The sequence below is a fragment of the Opisthorchis viverrini genome (genome assembly GCF_000715545.1).
Source record: "Opisthorchis viverrini unplaced genomic scaffold opera_v5_14, whole genome shotgun sequence".
NCBI lineage: Eukaryota > Metazoa > Platyhelminthes > Trematoda > Opisthorchiida > Opisthorchiidae > Opisthorchis > Opisthorchis viverrini.
The window spans coordinates 1,031,269-1,050,379 of record NW_008751670.1 but is presented as its reverse complement, the minus strand read 5'-3'; the positions used below and the strand labels follow the sequence as shown (position 1 = coordinate 1,050,379).

Below are 19,111 nucleotides of genomic sequence, written 5' to 3'. Positions count from 1 at the left end.
GTTGTAGCGTCCGCATGATGCATTGTTAAAAGTGCTCCTCAATAGATTAGAGCTTCTATCGTAACTCTTCCCTGAATAGAAAACTGCTGCAGTCACTGCTTCACCAAAGCCACTAGCTATGGGCTAAGTTTTGCTATAGCTGTGCAGCAATCAAGTGCAGGCACTCGAACCATGGTTGCTGCCACTGACGGGGGTTACCCGAAGGAGATTTAATCAGTCCATTTATTTTTCATTCTTCAGCCAACAGTATTTTTGTTTCCCGGCACAGCCGACCGTGTGTTACACGTATTTTTGCCCGACGTCGGCGAGCACTTACAGTTCCAGTGTGGAACAGGCAGATCAACAATAGCGAGCGGTGTTTTAAGCGACATGCGGCGTTTATGTGTGTATTTTGGATAATATTCCCACTACTGACTCTGCATCTGTCCGGAAAGAAACCATGGAGAAAAATATCACCGCAGAACACTTCAACACACTGGATACGTTTTCGCCAAACCCGAACGCACAGGCGGTGAGTTGCAACACTTTCCTCGGTATGTCAGGTATCCGGTCGAATGGTGCTTGGGGATGGGCTGCCTAGCCTCTTTCCGGCTTTCAGTCTGGTGCTCAAAGTATTCGCTAGCGTCGCTAAACATGCAGCTTTTATCCTTTTGCTTCCTTCGGGTGGCTAGGGGACTTCGGGGCAGCTAGGCACCGAAAGGGTGCTGCGGCTGGACAGTGCTGAAAACACCCGTGGGCGATAACCCAAGTGTTCTTAGTTAAGTAGTTGGTCCATCTAGGGAAGTTGACCACAGGAGCACATGCTACTACGCGTAAATCAGTGGTTAACAGCCGGACGATGAAACATGAGCTAGCGAATTAATGCTATGATCCTCCCCTATGGTGCCACAAAACACAGGTTACTCTCATACAAAAGCCACTCACCACCCAGAAAAGCAATCTCCTTTGTGAACTATACGACTGCTTCAATGAAGCGGCTACAAACGCTCTCTTATGGTACCTTAATCTCACGTTCGAGAAGAAGCCGATGCGTAAATCTATTTATGATTTGAGTGGTATCAGTGTTACGTTCATCACTTTACATGTATGCCTGTATCACGAGGATAGTTTATCATGTCGGAGTAACGTGATTGAAACGTTTAGTTAAAGCGTTTTATAGCGTAAAGGTAACCTTGACAGAGTATGGATAGGTTCACCAAGCATTTATGATGAGCAGCTGTGACCTGGATATCCAGTTAAGATTCGTTCGATTCTTTCTCATACGATGATATTTTCCCGTTTTTCTATCTGTCGAAAACTGAACATCCAGTAAGTAATCACTATGCCACCGGATGCTTGGAAAAGGCTCGTTTTTGTTCAAACTATGAGCACGACTCATCGCGAAGCGTTAATCACGACAAAGCACGTTTGTAATCTCGCACTACCGCAGGTTGAATCCTTGTTTATCGTGCGTGGTTTTTGGATGCAACGCATCAATGTTCAGTCGGATCAATAAAAGAATAACAATAGTGTTTTGTATCCTCGCGATGTCTAATGATATTGATGTGTCGTACTTCGGGATCGGACGTGATTTCAGCGAATATCTATTAAAACCTTAACATATTGGGCGGAATTGCAGTAGGAAAAATCAAGCAGAATAACTGCTTATAAATTTTTGCAAATTATATTACATTTACTATCTTTTAGAGATTTCTTTTGAGGGCACTGGCTGAAAATATTTCCTTTTTTTCTGCAGAAAATAAAGGGAGTTTGTGATTACGTTGCTCTTCAATAGACTAACTGTAGGTGCATTTATAGGCTGACTGGTCTGACTGGTCTTTGTCTCTGCTGGAGAACATGTTTGCAAAAATACGGTTTTCCTTTATGCGGACCTCTTAAGGAGACAAATCACGAGTTTTCCACTGTGAGGGGTCATCTTTTCTGAGGGGGATATTATAGCTGTTTTTACACTTTACTGTGTACAAGTGACTGAATTAGCCCAGCATACAAAGACATGCACGTCCAATTGGTTCTGTTTACCTTTACCTGCCTTCGTGGTTTTCTCAACTGTAGACGACTGCACTTGCTCCCTCCTTGGTAAAATCGGCTGAGGACTCCACGCACGATCAAGATGACCCTCAGGATAAACCACCAAGTCCACTGTCTTTGCAACAGGGAGGTGGCGTAGGTTTGCTGCAAAGCCCGCCTTTTGGCATGGATAATCTGCTGGCCTCCGGTTCGGAAGGTGCAGCGGCCGATGCTTCACTAAAAGATCATACTTTAGCGGATATATCTGACGATTATTCCGAGATGGATGAGCCGCCTGCCCAAGCAAGTATACCTCTGGCTACGACAGTCTGGGTTACGGATGCTGAGCTGGAACATGACACACGACTTACCAAGCAAACTAGTTTGGTCGACAGTTGTACTAACGGGCTAACTGATGCTCAGACGAAAAAGGTAAAGCCATCCGCGTTCAGAGATTTTTCCGCTACCACACCTGATGCAACGCAGTCATCCCGACCGGTTCGAAAGAGCGTCCAGGGTATGTTTTGTACTTTTGGTTTCGTCTTTGGTTATGTAAAAATTGATCTCACACATGTAGCCTTTTTCTTTTTTTTTCCGGATCTTCTTTAGTAATTCATTTGATGATGATAGCCGTTTGAACCAATAAGAACGCTTTTCGCAACCTGTCTGTTTTCGTAATACTTTGTCGAGTTGAGATAAGTCTTGCCGGAGAAAATCAATGGACCATATAGCACGCTAACCGGTTCGCGCCCCACTGAGGATTTTAGGATTCAAGCTTGTGTGGAGGTTGTCGTTTATCCAAGTATGAGATGACTCAGTTGCCTCTTGTTGAACCACTTGTGTGCGAATATATTCTGCTGAAGACGAAAACCACTGATGCCAGCGTGTCCTACAGACACCGGTTTCTCAAAGGGACTATAGAAGGTTATGGAATAAAGCTCACTGCTGGGTACAATTATAACTTGATAAGACCCTGTTTACTATCGCGTGATCAGTTAGCATGGTTGGTCCGTTTATCAGAATACCGACCAGACCAGTGGTGGACACATCATCCGTAACTGTACCAGTATGCAATGGGGCGAGATGGACCAAGTGGTTAGAGCGCGAATTTACTGACCGGAAGGTCCGTGGTTCGAACCCGATCTCTGCCCCTCGACTTTCCCTGTCTAGGCTTGGGCGACTTGGCAGTATCCCAGCCCTCGTGCCTCCTTCATGTGACATGGCAGCTAGGCACCGAAAGGGTGCTGCAGCTGGACGACGATCAGTATGCAATACCCCCTCATCTGCATTTTTACCTGCTGCAACCGATCTGTGAATGACAAATTTCTGGGCGTAAACATATTGGATGGAGTCTAAGCCAATTGCTTACTGATGACATTGTTCTGTAGTTCTGCTCCGTACAGCCAGTATTAGTTTGCTGGATAGACGCTTCTTTGCCCAGGATAAGCGATGCTAAGATTTGTGTCCCTTCAGAATAGAAGCTCGTCAGAAGCTGGAAACCCAGTTCCTAGTGCATTGACAAAATGTCAACTACCTACAAATTCAAGTCAAGATCAAGAGTCCGAAAGTCATTTCAAAACTTTTGGTTTCAGTAATAAGTATGCGGGCACTGTTCACCATTAATCTTTGGCCCATTCCACTTCAATTAACGTAGTTAGCGGAAGACGCTCTCAAAACACTTACTTCCTAATTCCAAATGTCAAAACAGCAACTTGGCGGCCAAACTTCTGGTTGGCAGCTGTATGATTTCTACAGTTTTGGATCCATCTATGAAATGCACCCACTGCACTTCATCGTTTTTTTTGAAAAGCATGGTCATAAACATAAAATAGCAAATGAAAGCGACTGTGTGGGAGGGTTGCAAGAAAATATTAGATAAAACGATGGAAGCGCCCCATTCGAAGTCTTGCCACTAACAGTTCCAGTCAAACAAGACGAATCCCAACGTATGTAAAAATGCTTGGTATGGAAACACGCGTGTAATACCCAGCAACCGAAGAAAGGGCAAACAATGCTGAATGCTCTTCAAGGCGCGATGAGCGCTAGCACAGTCAAGACTCGCACATCAGGCACAAAGTTTCCGTCATACTGGGTCTGGTGTGAGAGTCAATGGCAAGAATGTACACTCAGCGCCATGTACCACTCATCAAAGTGTGAGTATGCAGAGAGCTCACAATGGCAAGCAAACACAAGTCACTGACGATGACCTTAGAAAGTCCCAGTCCAATAACAGCCTTGGCGGATTGAGGAAAGTATATCCCTCGATAAGAAATGATCATCGGTTTTTGGTCCACACTTACCCTCAAAGATGGATCTACACGGTTATAGTGGATGCTAGGATTTCTTTGGAGATGGTATCTATTAGAAGGGATTGCATGTTATCATGCTGAATGGGCTAAATTGTTGTGTACTCTCCAGGACAGTTGCTTCTGTTCAAAGGAATCCCGCATGGGTTGTATGGGCTAATCTGCTGTTTTTCAAGTTTCTGGTTTTGCTGCTCAATTCATGCATATAAAATGCGAAGGGAGGAAATGATATCGCCCCTACGAACCTGAGGAGGGTTTGACCCGAAAAGCTGAGGACTGATGGTTTTTACTTCACTTCAAACCTTTTGATACCCTGTAGGAACGCTGTACAAATTGATCACCATTTATTGTTCAGTTATTTAGTGCGGCTACTGTTCTTATGTGATGCAAAATAACCCACCAAGTGATTGTGATGTGGCGTACAATCGGATCTACAGTTTTTCCTGATCTATGCTTAAAAACTCAGAAGCAGCACGAAGCCATTTTGTCTGTACTGAGCATTTTTTGTTGGTGTTGTGGGGATGTTTCTTCCTCTTGATGAAAACAACCTATGCTGAAAAGCGGAGAAGCACCACACATCGTTATTGAGAATCATCAGCAGTGCTTTTCTCACGAAATTCCTTGGAGTTCCGAACTCGTGATCTCCCAACTAGTCGTTTAAATGCTTTACCGTTCGGCCACAAGCGGCTGGCCAGCATTGTGACTCGCAATTGGACAGGATATAGCGCTGCTCATTTTCGCCTGAGCGTCCGAAGGGGCTTAAACCTGCAACAATCAGAACACCCTATTTTATACTGGAGACTGCTATGCAGCAGTTCAGTTAACTCCTGCTAACCTGTTTTAGGAGCTCGAGATAGCTCAATGGTCAAGGAGTGAATTTACTAACCGCAGGGTCCGTGATTCGAGCCTAAATTTTGCATCTTGACTGTTCTTGTCTAGGCTCGGAAAACCTGGCATTATCTCAACCCTCACCATTCTTTTGGGTGGCATGTATCGAAAAGGAGTAACAGCTGAACGGTATGATCGACCGATATTGCGTTGTTGGGTGCTCAGTACTCTTTTGCTTTCGGTTGTGCATACATTTGATAGCTTCATGCCCCTTGTCCGAAAAAGCGCAGATAATAATGTGCAAGCTGCTAGCAGCAGGGTTTGTGGGTCCAGCCCTCTGTGTATATACCAACCACACCCATCAGCTACATGCCAATCACACGCCAAAATGGTATAGCGGCTCGTACCGGCTGTTACAGACCTTTTTATCCAAATGGGAAATGTTTCCACTGTGTAGAGCATTATAGAGTATTATGGAGTAATACTCATCAGGTCGGTGAAAATTCTTGGTTTCGCTTTTCTTGGGGCTCGTCAGGTAGGTGCAGTCCCCGAGTTTCCGTCAACCTTGAGAACATTTACAACGAGAGACTCAGCTGGGCACCAGGCGAGTCTCTAATCAGAACCAAATCGGTATGCAGATGAGTGTATAAGTGAGGAATGTCCTCGGTTTATGACCGCTTGGTTAGCAGCTCCTCTCGTGTAATCTCTAGCAGGTGCTTCTGTTCTCAGCCAGTGAAGCACCAGTGTAAAACATTCGGTTTGACGTCAAAGATTTTGTTGGTAATGATGTTGTTGAGCGGCTTCACATTGATTACTAGCACAACGTCTTCTGGTGCCTCCTTAAATCTTGACATTTTCCCCTCTTTGATGCTGTTGCATTCTGCAGAACTCTACGGCCAACCCAGCTGGTGGGGTGACGGCGACGATAGTTACTCTTATCCACACACTTCCATGTTGTCTCCGAAGGCGAACAGTAAAAGTTCACCAAAGAAAACTGCTCCGGAACCTGCTTGTGAGTTCTTGTGGGCGATGTTCTTTTTCTGTGTGGGTGAACTTTTCACGCAGTGCTCGCAACGAAATCCACTGCTTTTTGGTGTGTCTCGTGATTTCTGCCTCAAATGGAATGACTTTAGTCGAAGATGCTGCTGCCTATTTTGGAATCCTATCAACTGTTTAGTTACAACTCCTGTTGTAGGTCTGTAAGCCGTACACATCATTTTACGGGTTGCTGAATCGTGCTATTTCACTGCTTTGGTGTTTGGTTTCGGCGTTGGTCTATCTACTAAAACGCACATTGGCTGGGCCGATCTGACCTTGATACTAGGCGGCTTGGTGGAGATGCTCTGCGTTGGTTTGCCCTCAGTGGGACATTTAGCAGACACTACTTTGTTGTCTGCTCACCGAACTATCGAGTTAATGTCTCTGTGTACCCACTCCTTCTCCTCTTCCATTTTTCGAAAGACATTAAAGCTATCGTTATTGTTCGCTGTAATTCCATATGGCTCACACAGTCCAATAGATGACAGAACAAATCCTACTGTTGAACAGGTTGAATTGCGGGTTTAATTCAGTCGGTCACTTAAGTTTGACAATTGTGAACTGTACGTGCATACGGTGATTCGGGTCATCGCAGCCGAGTGCAGGATAGTTGAGGTGCTCCGTCTCCAGGTCATGCGTTGTCCACCTCGAAATCTACCCCAGAAAACAGGGTACGACGAGGCGACTGATCGTTTGGCGTACGGAGCACTTGACCAAGTTAGTGTACCTGGCGCAGCTCAGTCAACAGACCAGTCGTTCAAGCAGCCGATTCGTTGCCGAAAACCATTTATTGCACTTCGATATCGATAATTTTATATTCTCATGACCAATATGCAACGCCTCAGAGGTACCGGTGGTCAATGACAAACAATCTTTCCAGCAATCTTCAGCAACTAGGGTTCCAAACCATTTAACAACATCGTACGCAGGGCTGCGTTGTATGCTTTGCCTTTTACCGACAAGCTTATGTCATATTGATCCCAAAGGTGCCTAAGTTAAAGGAAAGCAGAACGGACTTTAACCATTCCATCATTCAATTCGTCAGTAGTGCTGTCATCCGACTACCCAGGTAGGTAAATCTATCCACCATCTCTAGTGGTTTCGATGCCATGACCAGCCACGACGGTCCATTCTCCCGGTCTTGTAATAGCCCTTTATTTAGTATGTTTTTTATCTGGATAGAATCCGGACCAAGTAGCTCAATTCCGTCCACATATTCCATGTTTCTAAGGTCTTCCCTGGGAAGTTGCTCCACGCTGGAGTTACGCCGTCACGAAGAGACTGGACCTTACCGTGGTGTAGCGGTTTGTGTACCTCGGCGACCCATTGAGCTATACTGGGGAGTGTCCGCATGATGCTCACAGAGTCTCTCATACCAGGTTGGTCCATGGGTAGAGGTCCGACGAACACAGTCTCCTGGCCCTCCAGGTTGGGGGTTGGAACATGTACGGCGACGTGTTCCGTGAAAAAAGGTAATGTACTTGCATTTCCAGTCGAACACCGCTGCCCTGCGGTTAGGCTTTTGGGCCAAAGGCTTTGGTTGAGGACCCTAATCGTCCTCCTGTCTAGTTGAGGGCGCCCTGACAGCATCCCAGCCCACGTACAACCATGAACTGCACATACACAAGTAAACTCGTGAACTACGCGACAGTTACTTCGATTAGGAAGCTGAAGGGGAAAGGTAACCGAGGACAGCCTTGAGGGACATCATTCTTGCTGGGGAATTTTCATGCGTCTGTGGGTTTCGGAGTATAGGGACTGGAGAAGTGTGACGCAGGTCTCCGGGACTCCACGAGTTCTGTTTTCGAACCCCATAGACACGTCAGATTTGGCTTGATATTCCCCTCGGCAACGGGACTTTCAAAATCAATTCAATTCATTGGATAGCGTCAATCATTGGAGCGGTATAGCCTTTTTATACTCTTGATCCGACCTTCAAGAGATTGTATCTGCCTTCGGAATCAAGGCTCAATCGGATCCCTTATACTGAGTGTCGGTTACCTTGATCCAAGCGACTAATACCTTTCTCGCTTTCTCCCTGGTTGAGCGTCGGCTAGATGCTGTAAAGTTTAGACTTGCTCGACGCTTGGCATAACCGAACACCATCGAATTTTCAGTTGTCCTTCCTGAATGACTAATCAGTCATAATCGAATTCTGCATTTTTTTTAAAAGTAAAACAATCACACGCATGTGTTCGCTCAGATGTGACTCACATTTTTGTTTGATTTCGACGAATTTCAAGAACGCCACGATTGTTTGGGCTGTGCATTGCTTTGATGTTTTGGTTATTTCGGGTGACGCCTATCACAATGCCGCCTTATCAAAAGAGAACAAAAGACGGAAAGCGACTTCATTGTATGCATGTAGTATTGCTGTTTTTATCTTAGACCACTCACAAGAACCGACATTTCAGACGAACAACAGTTTGTTACATCGTTTCACGGCTCATTTACTGGAGCGACGGCATCGTTCGGTCGAACTGACATGTCCGTCTTTCTTGACGGAACAGATTACTCATAAGACTGCTGAAAAGTCTTCGACAGCTCACGATTGATTTCGTCCTTGGTACTTATCAGGTAGGCGGATTCTCAATGTTCCCGTCAACCTTCTGTTCCACTTGAACCCAAATTAGACACAATATCTTACACAGTATAGTACAAAATCGAATGAAACATGAAGTGGCCTTTGTGTAGTGCATTCAGTTGAAGAATATCGCAAGCGAGAGATTCAGCTGTGAATTGGTTGAGTCGCCCGTTAAAACCAAGTTAGTTTGCAAGCGAGTGTATTATCTTTCCTTGAATTTTTTTCGGTCAGAACAGATACGGATGAAGATTAGCGGATCACATTATCCCTGTCCTACTCTACCATGACCACTTCCCTGCTTTGGAATGAAAATTAACCTGTAGACAGATGCGCGTCGTATGACAGCTGGGGGCTGCCTAGATAAGTCATAGCGAACCTGCCAATCAGATGTATTCCCGTATGTTCAAAACTTAATTTGAACTGCTATTGTAGTCTGTTCAAGTAGGTGCCCAGCAAGTATGACAGAATCTACGACCTTACTACAGTTTTGGTTGACTTTTGTGTTGTTTCGACCTTTGGTACAAAGTGAGCGTGAAATCTTTCTGACACGTATTCTTGCGCGCGAATTTGATGAGCGGTTTCACTCTGCTAAGACCTTTGATGCAACTAAGTGGGATGAACTTCCAACCCTATCCTTAATAAGTTGTCAGTTTTTGTATTGTTTCCGCATCAGCCCTTTACCCTGTGAACACGGTCCCCAAGTCGATCGCCTTTATTTTTAATCGCAGAACATCGATTATCTTAACGATCTTCCTATGTTGCTTGCGTATTTTCAACATCTTTGTGGCAATATATCTTAATTCTGGTCTTGTTGCTCTGTCCACAACTAGTTCACTTTTTTGTATGTCAGCTGTTTCACAATCGAGTTTGACATTTACGAAATTCGGATTCGATTTGTCTTATCCAGGTCTGTGTCCATCACAGCTGCATCTTTGTTTTTCTACTGTGCACTCATTCTGGATCAGCGCCAATTCGTTCAATGCTTTTCGATTGTGTTAACTGCGCTAAGTTGTCCAACCTTTATTCGATTTTGATCATTTCGATGATTGGGACTCGACAGTCTACTTCTACCTCTGTCATCTCTTCACAACATTTATAGGACTTTTGAGGTCCTTCTCACCAGTTTTTTTAAAAAAGCCTTCCAATTATCGCTTCATTTATAGGACTTTTGAGGTCCTTCTCACCAGTTTTTTTAAAAAAGCCTTCCAATCTATCGCTTCACCATATGGACCGTTGGATTCTCTTTTGAATCCGGTTTCTTTGGAATAGAAACACTTAAAACGGTGGAATTGTAACTTTTTCGGTGTGTTGCAGTCAATCTGCTAATTGAGGTGAATTAGCATGACGGAAACTTCACCCGTCTCCCTGCGGGCATTATCCGCACAACTCAGTAATTTTTCTGCCTTCAGGGCATAGTCATCATAGGACACGTTCACCTGCTCATACGTAGTAATTCAGGTGCTTTCAGCGTGCACTGATGGAGTAGCGATAACACACTCGCCTAATGTGCCAGATATTTGGGATTCTAGCCTCGGATTTGCGTGAATTGCAAGAGCGAAACTGAAGTGTAATGTTGCACTATGACAGAAGTGATACAAACATGGAATGGAGGAGAGCGGTTAGATTGAGAGGGCACCTGAAGGGGCCGCCAGAAGGGGTGCCTCTTCCAGGAGCCGGGGCTTCATTGGTTTAAGAAACTTGTTGAGAGATGCTCTCTTTCGAGCAGGTTTTCCTGGGAGATGACTATGCCGACAAGTCGTTGAAGTTCAGAAGTAGCTATTCCAGACATCGGAGAGATCTTTTGGAGCAGGATGTTTTTTTGAGTGTTTTGAGTTTGATGCGTGATGTACACAGCTGTTACAGTAAGACACTTTCTCTAAGCTGTTTCTTTAAAATGACCGATACCTCAAATCAATCAACCTCCCGTTAATGACTATTTTTTAAGCATAGCGATTTCAGCAGTAATCGTATACTATTGAGGAACTCCTGCAGTGACCAATTTCCTCAGCGACTTCACAAGAATTACAACCATCTACTCGCTTTCTTCCTGCGTTTTCCGCTATTATGTCTCACCTGTCAATCGTTTTTGTGGCTTGCTACTGGAGCAAAATGCATGATTACACCAGCTGGATCTGTACTGATAAAGAGGCTGTGTATCAGTTATCGTTTAGCGCTCATTATCCCAAATCATTGCTCAGACGATGAGGCTCAGTCACAGGTCCAAAGACACTGTGGACTACAATTGACGAGTTGTCATCGGGTTATTCCACAGGTTGACCAAGCTTTGTTCTGACTTTAATGTTCAGTTTCGCATCAGTTGCCATATATGCATCAAAGTCCTAAGTATGCATACTCAGTCGCTCAATTTGGGCGTCTGGCCTTTCACAGCTGTGACGGTTTCTGTTAAATTTAAGTCAAACCGGAGGCAGACAGATGAGATTTTTCTGATTGGGGAGCCAAAAAGGGGACACCAGCGTGTACTACAGACTGTCCGAACTCCGCTAGAACCAATGTAAATGGCATCCATAAAAAGGGAGTGACTAACCAGTCGTCAACGATATAGGAGAACAATGGTTTCAAAGATGGCCATAAGTTTCAGAAATATTTACAAAGTAAATTGCCTATAAGATTGAAAATCGTAGAAACTCACAAAAAGATAAAGTGTGAATAGAGTGGGATATTCTGTGGGACAGATGTTCGTCAACACAGGTTTCTCAAGGGAAACTACCAAACTGGTTTCAACGGATCGTCCTGCAGGTAAAGCCAATTTGTGATGGAAAACCGTGGAACACCACAGCGCAACTTCAACTGGTTTTACGCGCGACCTTCCGGCTAATTGTTTGAACTCATTACTTAGATTGGATTTTCATTCCTATTAGAAATCCATTTTCTGAATAATCGTCTTTAAAATGAGATGTACCTTAGGGCTTTGCTTACCCCTTTCGTAATGCATTATATCTCTCGTCGAGGGGCCACTCATAAGAAGTAAGTTTCGTGTGGTCTCTCAAAGCATGCTTCAGCACCAAGCTCGTTCTCAGGAAGGAATAACACTCAGGTCCTTTGCAGTGGTCTCCAATTGTGTCCTTTCAAAGAGCGCCCGCTAGTTCACGGAGCCGAAGATTTCCGTGAAGTGAGGCCAATCGAACTGGTTCCGCTTCGCATCCACGGTGTTCCTCGGGGATGTTTTCTTTCAGAATATCCGTCTTCAGGTGGCTGAATAAAATGCATACCAAAATTCTGCCCACAGTGCGAAAAAGATTGATTTTATGATGGTTGTTCATTTTCTGTCGGCTTCCCACGAACACTGGTACGATTAGAAATCCTTTGTTAGACCAACCCAGCCCAGACAAAGAACCGGCAGTTATGTTTGTAACTTAGAAAGGAAGCTGTGACCTAACGTAGCAGTTGATTTCGTGTTCACAATACGTTAGCTAACAACATTAATCAGTTCAGATTCAAGACGTTCCATCTATCAATCTGTTAACCGGGTTAGCTCAGCTCATTACGAAATAAGCGGCCTCTCGACTGAAAAAAATCACTCTTCGACTCCCCAATTGGACTAGTTGTTCGTACAACTTTCTCCCTCATAGTGATCACCCCTTCTAGGGTGACCGAATTTCGTGTTCACCGTAGATAGTTTGTTTACGGGAACAGCATCTTATGAGGTAAATCTAGTGTTTGACAATCCTCGTATAGTCAGCTGCCTTCCATCGCATCCTGATATTCGATACAACATCCCCGTGCCTCTGCACAACACGCAACACGTGACAGTGTACTTGTGTGCCACAACTTGTTTCCGGAAACACTTCGAGACAAACGAGCTGAAAACAACTGCAAGTGCTTTTTCTCTAGTGCAGCTCAGCAGTGAGCATTTCTGGAGGAACACAGTTTGTGACAATCAATCTGACACCTTCGCATCATTGTGATCGTCAAACGCGTGCGGAATCGTAGCACCGAAACCGACGAACTCAGGACGTTCACGAAGAGTGAATTAACATATCCTACTGAATAAGGAATATCTCTTCCTTTTGACCCGACTCATTCTAATAGAGCCGGTTCTTTCAAGTCTATACGCCGTATTGTTTTCAAACGGGCTTGTCAAACTCAGTCTACGTTCGCCATGATTTGAAGCCGCATCAGCGTGTCTAGCAAATCCGGGTTAGGTTGCTTAGTAGATAGCCGAGCATTTACTGGAAATTCACATTTTTCAATCGCACACCTTTGCACTTGTCCCTCATTGACGAGGGGAACTTTGCACATACTCTACTCTACAACGGCTTTCGTTATCGGTCGAACAACGCGGCACTTTCTCTTATGTCCACCGGAAAAGCCCTCATGGAGGGTGAACTGCCAACTGGATTACATTTTCAAGAATGTGACAGTTTGCGAGGTGGGTTTACCGTCTCTAATAGTGATCTATTCAGATAAATGACTGGACGATTGTGAAGCTTGTGGAAAAATCGAATCTACTTTCAGTTTTCGTTAACTTGCTTTCTAACGCCCCCAAGGCCACATGACTGGTACTCAGTGTGATATAAAAACGCCATAGGTCGCGATGACATGTATCGGTGTTAACTTTATTATTATCGATGTCGAAATAGTGATTACCCGGGCGCGTTTACCTGTGGTTGACCCGATTGCCATTGATCCGTTCGCCGAGCTTGGCGATTGGTCTGAAAACATTCTGTTTCCAGTTGAGAAGACATCGTTGCACATTTGAGTGGGTACTTCCTCCTCACCTAGCTGCGTTTACGTAGGCTTCGGAGAGTATTCATTATCCTCGGAAACTGCGGGCTAATTGGTATACGCCTTCCTTGCAATCTTATTGGCCCGTTGGCGATTTCCGCTGCGTTGTGGCCCGTATACATCCTATTCAGCTGTAGCACCCTTTCCGTGCCTAACTGCCATGCTACCAGAAGGAAGCACGAGGGCTGGGATCCTGCCAGGTTACTTAAGCCTAGACAGGGGAAGTAGAGACAGAGGTCGGGTTCGAACCAGACCTTCCGGCCAGCAAATTCGCGTTCCAACCACGGAGCAATCTCGGCCCTATTCCAATGGATTGTTGGGTAGCTCCTTTGAAGTGTTTCAGGTTCCTTTTCGATTGGTGCGTTACCGGTTTTTGTTGCGTTGTGATCTTTTTTCCTTGAACTTGGTTGACCGCTACGGCAATTTATATTCTTGACAGTTCCTTTTCTTCAATTTGATTGTGTGTATCGTGGTCTCTCTTTCTTGAGTTCAAATAGACGGTTGTATTTCCCTGTTTGATCTATTTTTTCTCGTGTTGGCCGTCTTGGTTTCACTTGAGCGGTCAATTCGATACCCCCCCCTACATTATGCAACAAAACCCAAGTGTCCAGTGGTTAGACCAGTGGATAACATTTTAGCCTACGATTGGACGATTGGGTTTTTGATGCACGGATTGGGCGCTGTGACATGTGTTGCCGAATTCCATTTTGAAATTAGTGTACCCGTTTCGTTTCCCCAACAATACACACCAAAGGTTACGGTAATACCGTCTCTACTTTTATATTGTGGGACTCGAACCACGAACTCCCAGCTCATCGGACGGATGATCCACTAACTGAGGCACTGAAGACGATTGTTCTCCATCAATCTTATGCACTTGGACTTCGCAACTGAAGTGCCACATACTTGTCTACTGGTTTAACGGTTGTTATCTGTCGCTGCCATTAATGAGCCCCTTGTGTGAGTTTCACTTTGGGCCAGACGTTGACTTGGTTCAAATACAAAACGAGATTTGGTATAAACTATTATGTACTATGGAATAACCCATTTGGCGTCGATTTGGTTTTTTAATGAGAGACAACTGAATCGTAGCTGAATTCTCGTATTTGTGGTGTCCCTCAACTGTCGGACGAGCCCCAAGAAGAGTGAAATCGCTCATGGGCCGTCTCATAAACCTTGTGAGTTATTATATACTGGTTTTCTATTTCTGTCAAGATCTCTATTTGAGTCTCTTATCATTGCCAAAGCTACACTAGTTCCAGTACCATACCGCTTTACTCCTTACTAGCTTTGTTTTAGTCAGTTTCACTGCTTCTGAGCGTGGCTCTAGTTCACTACGGGATCATAGTCTGTTTTCTTTTCCTAGTGGATAAGGACGTACAAATTATTTGTTGTAATCAATCAGTACTTTTTTCAGCCTGGGTCGACTGTATTTGTCTTAAACCTGTTTTTTTCCGGACGAAGACTGATTAGTGTATTGCTTTTCCATAGCAACTTGAGTATTGATCTGTCATCCTGTTGCCAGTCAGCTGCATTACGTGAAGCATTTCCCTTCATTTTTTGTCCCATTATCCTTGCTGTTACCAGCTGAGCCATACACCGAACCAACATCGGTGTCTGTAAGCCAGTCTGAACGTCCACGGGCTGAATCCTTTGTGATCGATTTTGGTCCTTCCAAGGCTGCTGGCGACAAACCCTCTTCTACCTCCGGTAGTCTTAGTCAATGCATTCCTGACAGGTTACGTCGCGGATTTGACGAGCGCGAACGAGAGAGGCAGCAGGAGAAACTGCGACGTCAGGCAGCGAACGAAGCGTCGAAGGTTAGTTAGTGTTTCGGATGGCGAGATAAAACTATTTTTTTAATGATTCCCTTCTATTGAGAAAACTTGTTCCTCGCATTTGTGAATCCTTGCAGGTATTTGCACTTTTTACTAGCCACTAGATGTTGCGTGCGCGAAACCGACCAGTGCCCGATCGAAGTGCCTGACGATTGGAGAATCTCATTAGCATTAGCTGAAGTGATAGACAAACGGTCTGTCGCAAGACCAAAAAATTATCCAGCTGCTACTTAGCATGCCCATAGTCAATACAAGACACATAGGAACCTCTTGGGCATTCGGTTGTCGTCAGTCTCCTGGCTACCACAGTTCTTCTTCGGAATAACGTATCTCCTTTTTTGAGAATGCAATGATAGTGTATAGTGACGTCACAACCTATTCGAGCTTTGATGAAGACTTCCAAGAGTGTTACGTCGAAGGAAAGCCACTCAGCAGAAGAGTCCCCAGCAGGCTTCAATTATCCCTTTCCATAGAATTTAACACAATCGTAACACAATCGTACTTGCCTATATAGTGTTCGATTTTGTCTTCTAAAAGTTGACCTTACTCCCTAAGGATTTTCATAAACTCAACCTCTTATAACTTCGCACCTTTCTAGGACTACATGGTACCGATGAATGAATCAGGCGCAAGATATGGCTTGTATGGTCTTCAACATTTCGAAATCTTAAACACTGTGCTAACTTCCAAAACATTATTCCGTAGTGCGTTTTGAGCCCAACTTTGAATTGCAGTGGACACAATCAAGCTAGTCCTCCTCAATTCCAGGACTTGAGGTCCCTGCCGGGATTGGCGCTTGTCGCAGAATAATGGTGCATTGCTTTATAATCTCGTTGTATTGCGTTGCTAGTGTTAGCGGGGCCAACATACAGTTATGGATTCTAGCAAGTTAAGATTGATTTCATTTGAGTCCTTTGTCTTCCATTACTTGGATTCCATTACTTACATTACGAGTTTCTGGAGAGGTGAGTGAGGCTTGTTGCGAAGTATGCTGCATGTATGTGGTGCAAGAATTACGGCCTTTGGAGCAATTTAAAGTGAAGAGAAGTTGAATGAATTTCTGGTGCCTCCCCCAGTAGGGACCACCCATCGGTTAATGTGCCAAGTTACAAAACCGAAGTAGCCGCTGCGTAGTAGAATTCGAATGAAAGATTTTAAAGACGTCACCAACATGGCTTCTGTAATGTGGGGTCTGTTCGACTACGGGGCTTAAGATGTGTTCAATTTTCGTAAAAATACCAGCTAAAACGAGGCCTGATGAAGATCTCGTTGTTACCCCATCTCTTCGTCTGAAGATGCCGCCATTGAACGAAAATTGTACTTTGAATATACATTGCAAAAGTCACTCTTTTCGATCTAAGGTTGGTATGAGTAAAGTTATATTGGTTTGGCTATTAAAGTCACCGGTGATCAACCATGATCAGTCAGATATAATCGTTTTAAATGAGTATACTTTGGGAAAAAGAGGACGAAACATCCAATCCAAGGTACACGTCTGTTTGTTACTGAAGTTGGCGTCTTGAATGCGTCGACGAGGTCGAAGACTATGGGTACATCTTTGTTTCCGGACGAATTCGGCCCTCTCAATCCAGTCGGATTGTTCAACGTGATGTTTTGAATGCCATCCAGTCACTCCAATACCAGCCGTCAAAACACGCGACGGGAAGCGGTGGCTACTAACTGTGATGTCGGAAACCTGCTTTGGCCGACCAGTCACTTCTCTCTAACCAGTTTCAACTAATCGATATAACTTGACCCGTATTTCGAGTTTAGAGTGCCATTGGACTCTCATTTAGCGTGTTTTATCTATATTTCTAACCGTACTTGCTAGTTGCAATCACCATCGTCATGATTGACAGCAATACAACACTATATTGTTGCTCAGCTGCCATACAACCACGAGGTTAGAATCTCAGTAAAGAGTTGATGGAAAACGGGAGGGTTGTACGAGGAAGCACTTAGATAGGACGATCAGGAATTAGGGACCCTACGCTTTTGGACATCATCGAAGTAAACACGCCTGAGCACTTGACCAAAGTAAGGCGCCATCAGTGGGATCGACTCGGCGTCCATTGTAGATGTTACCTTCATAATTCCAATCCACAACGACAAGCAAAATTTAGCTAGACATTCCGGCTAGGAAATGACAGAATGCGTACCACTGGGATCGGCTGCGTGCTTTGTTAGCAGGGTTTTCAACTACATTGCAGTTGAGGCTTAATCGGGAAAAAATGTTTCCAAAGCACCTGTTTTGGAACAGCATGGACGTATTGAGCAGGCTCTATCTTGTACCCTGTTACATTTCACTGCCCTACACTAGTCGGTCTTCTAGACTGAAGTGAATGACCTACGTTGGGACCTTGATGTGATCGTTTGAGGGTTTGAACCGATACAACTGAGTCAAAACCTGCGCAACTGGGCTCTCATCAATCGAACAAGCTCAATAATACTCTGAAGTGTTCTTATCATTAACTGGAACTGATGGACCGGCCACAGTTGAAGTCACACTCTACGGTAGATCATATGATCTGCTGCAATACGTGCAGGTTATGGGATCACTCCTTTGCACGTTAAGTTCAGATGAGCTCGAGATATCCCGGCGGTCAAGTTTCGAAATGCTGGGGGTCTATGGTTCGTATCCAATCACGGCTTTTTAACTGATCTTGTCTGGGCTTGAGAAACTTGGCAGAATCTCAGCAGTTGGACTTCCTTCGGGTGCTGCAGCTGGACGTTTGCTCCGTTTGTGCTGGTTTTGGGTTCATTAATCAGGCCCAGTGGTCAATACCAATAGTGCAACAGGGGTGAACTCGAAGGTCAAGCATCCTGGTTTGTAATGGTCGAATGGACATTGCCATGCCAAACAGTCTCAGTGTCTCCAGACCTCTGGCTTAGGGTGCTCTCTTTTGAGGACTAATGGGCTTAATTTGCCAGAATTTTCCAGTCCTTTTAGGAGAGTGCTGCATTGTGCCCATCAGTCTAATAGTGGGATTTGTAGGGCCTGGACACAGTTCTCTCTCTAAGAAAGAAACTACCATTACAGCAGAAACTTGGCCTTCTGTCACCTGTAGATTTCTGAAAAAAACATTTCCGTTACAACTCTGTATACGAGCTATACGGGACCCTTAAGCTGACACCTCATGACTGCTCTCGCCACGTCCCTCACGCGGTCCTTTCGGCTGTTAAGAGACATCTGGAACATTCAAAAAGCGGCCATAGTTGGAGACGATATGGATAAACTGATTACAGACACGATCGAAACTCAGTGAACTAATGTTGGCAGTAAGCGTGAATGTATTTGTAAGAATTGACCTGAGCAGCTGGACTAGTTGCCCTGCTATTCGCTTTTATTCATCATATGCCCAATGCCGAAGCGCTTTCGCGGGCCGTTCGCAAATGAGGATAAACAGAATATCTATCTTTGTGCCTGAAACCAATCCCTGTTGGGCAAAGCTGAAGTGACTGGAGCCCTTACAGCAGCACAATGGAGAATTTGAAGTGTCTTGAGAACATGGATTTCTTGCTCGCTCTCTTCTTTTAAGGCCGTGTGAAAAAACGAGACATTGAAATTCTTCAGCTGAAAGACTTTTTGAAAGGCATCCGGCCACAGTAAACTGTCTTTTGAAAAATGTGCAAAACCATAATAGGTACTATATTGTATCCTTTGCGTATGTTATGGACTGATCCCAGCCCCACAATATTAATAGTTGGTGGTTGCACTTTCAAACCCGGGTGTATATGCCCAGAAATTTAAATGGAGAAGAGTG

At 44.6% G+C, this 19,111-nt stretch overlaps 1 protein-coding gene across 1 annotated transcript in view; it reads left to right on the top strand.

Moving 5' to 3' along the window:
- Positions 1-241: 241 nt before the first annotated feature.
- T265_01307 (hypothetical protein) overlaps positions 242-19,111 on the top strand; it is a gene marked incomplete at both ends in the record, with an annotated part of 77,058 nt that continues 58,188 nt past the window's right edge. The window contains 4 exons of the mRNA XM_009165313.1: positions 242-511; positions 2,053-2,524; positions 6,028-6,153; positions 15,097-15,329. Coding sequence (XP_009163577.1) covers positions 440-511; positions 2,053-2,524; positions 6,028-6,153; positions 15,097-15,329 — 903 coding nt within the window. The remainder of the gene's footprint in view (positions 512-2,052; positions 2,525-6,027; positions 6,154-15,096; positions 15,330-19,111) is intronic.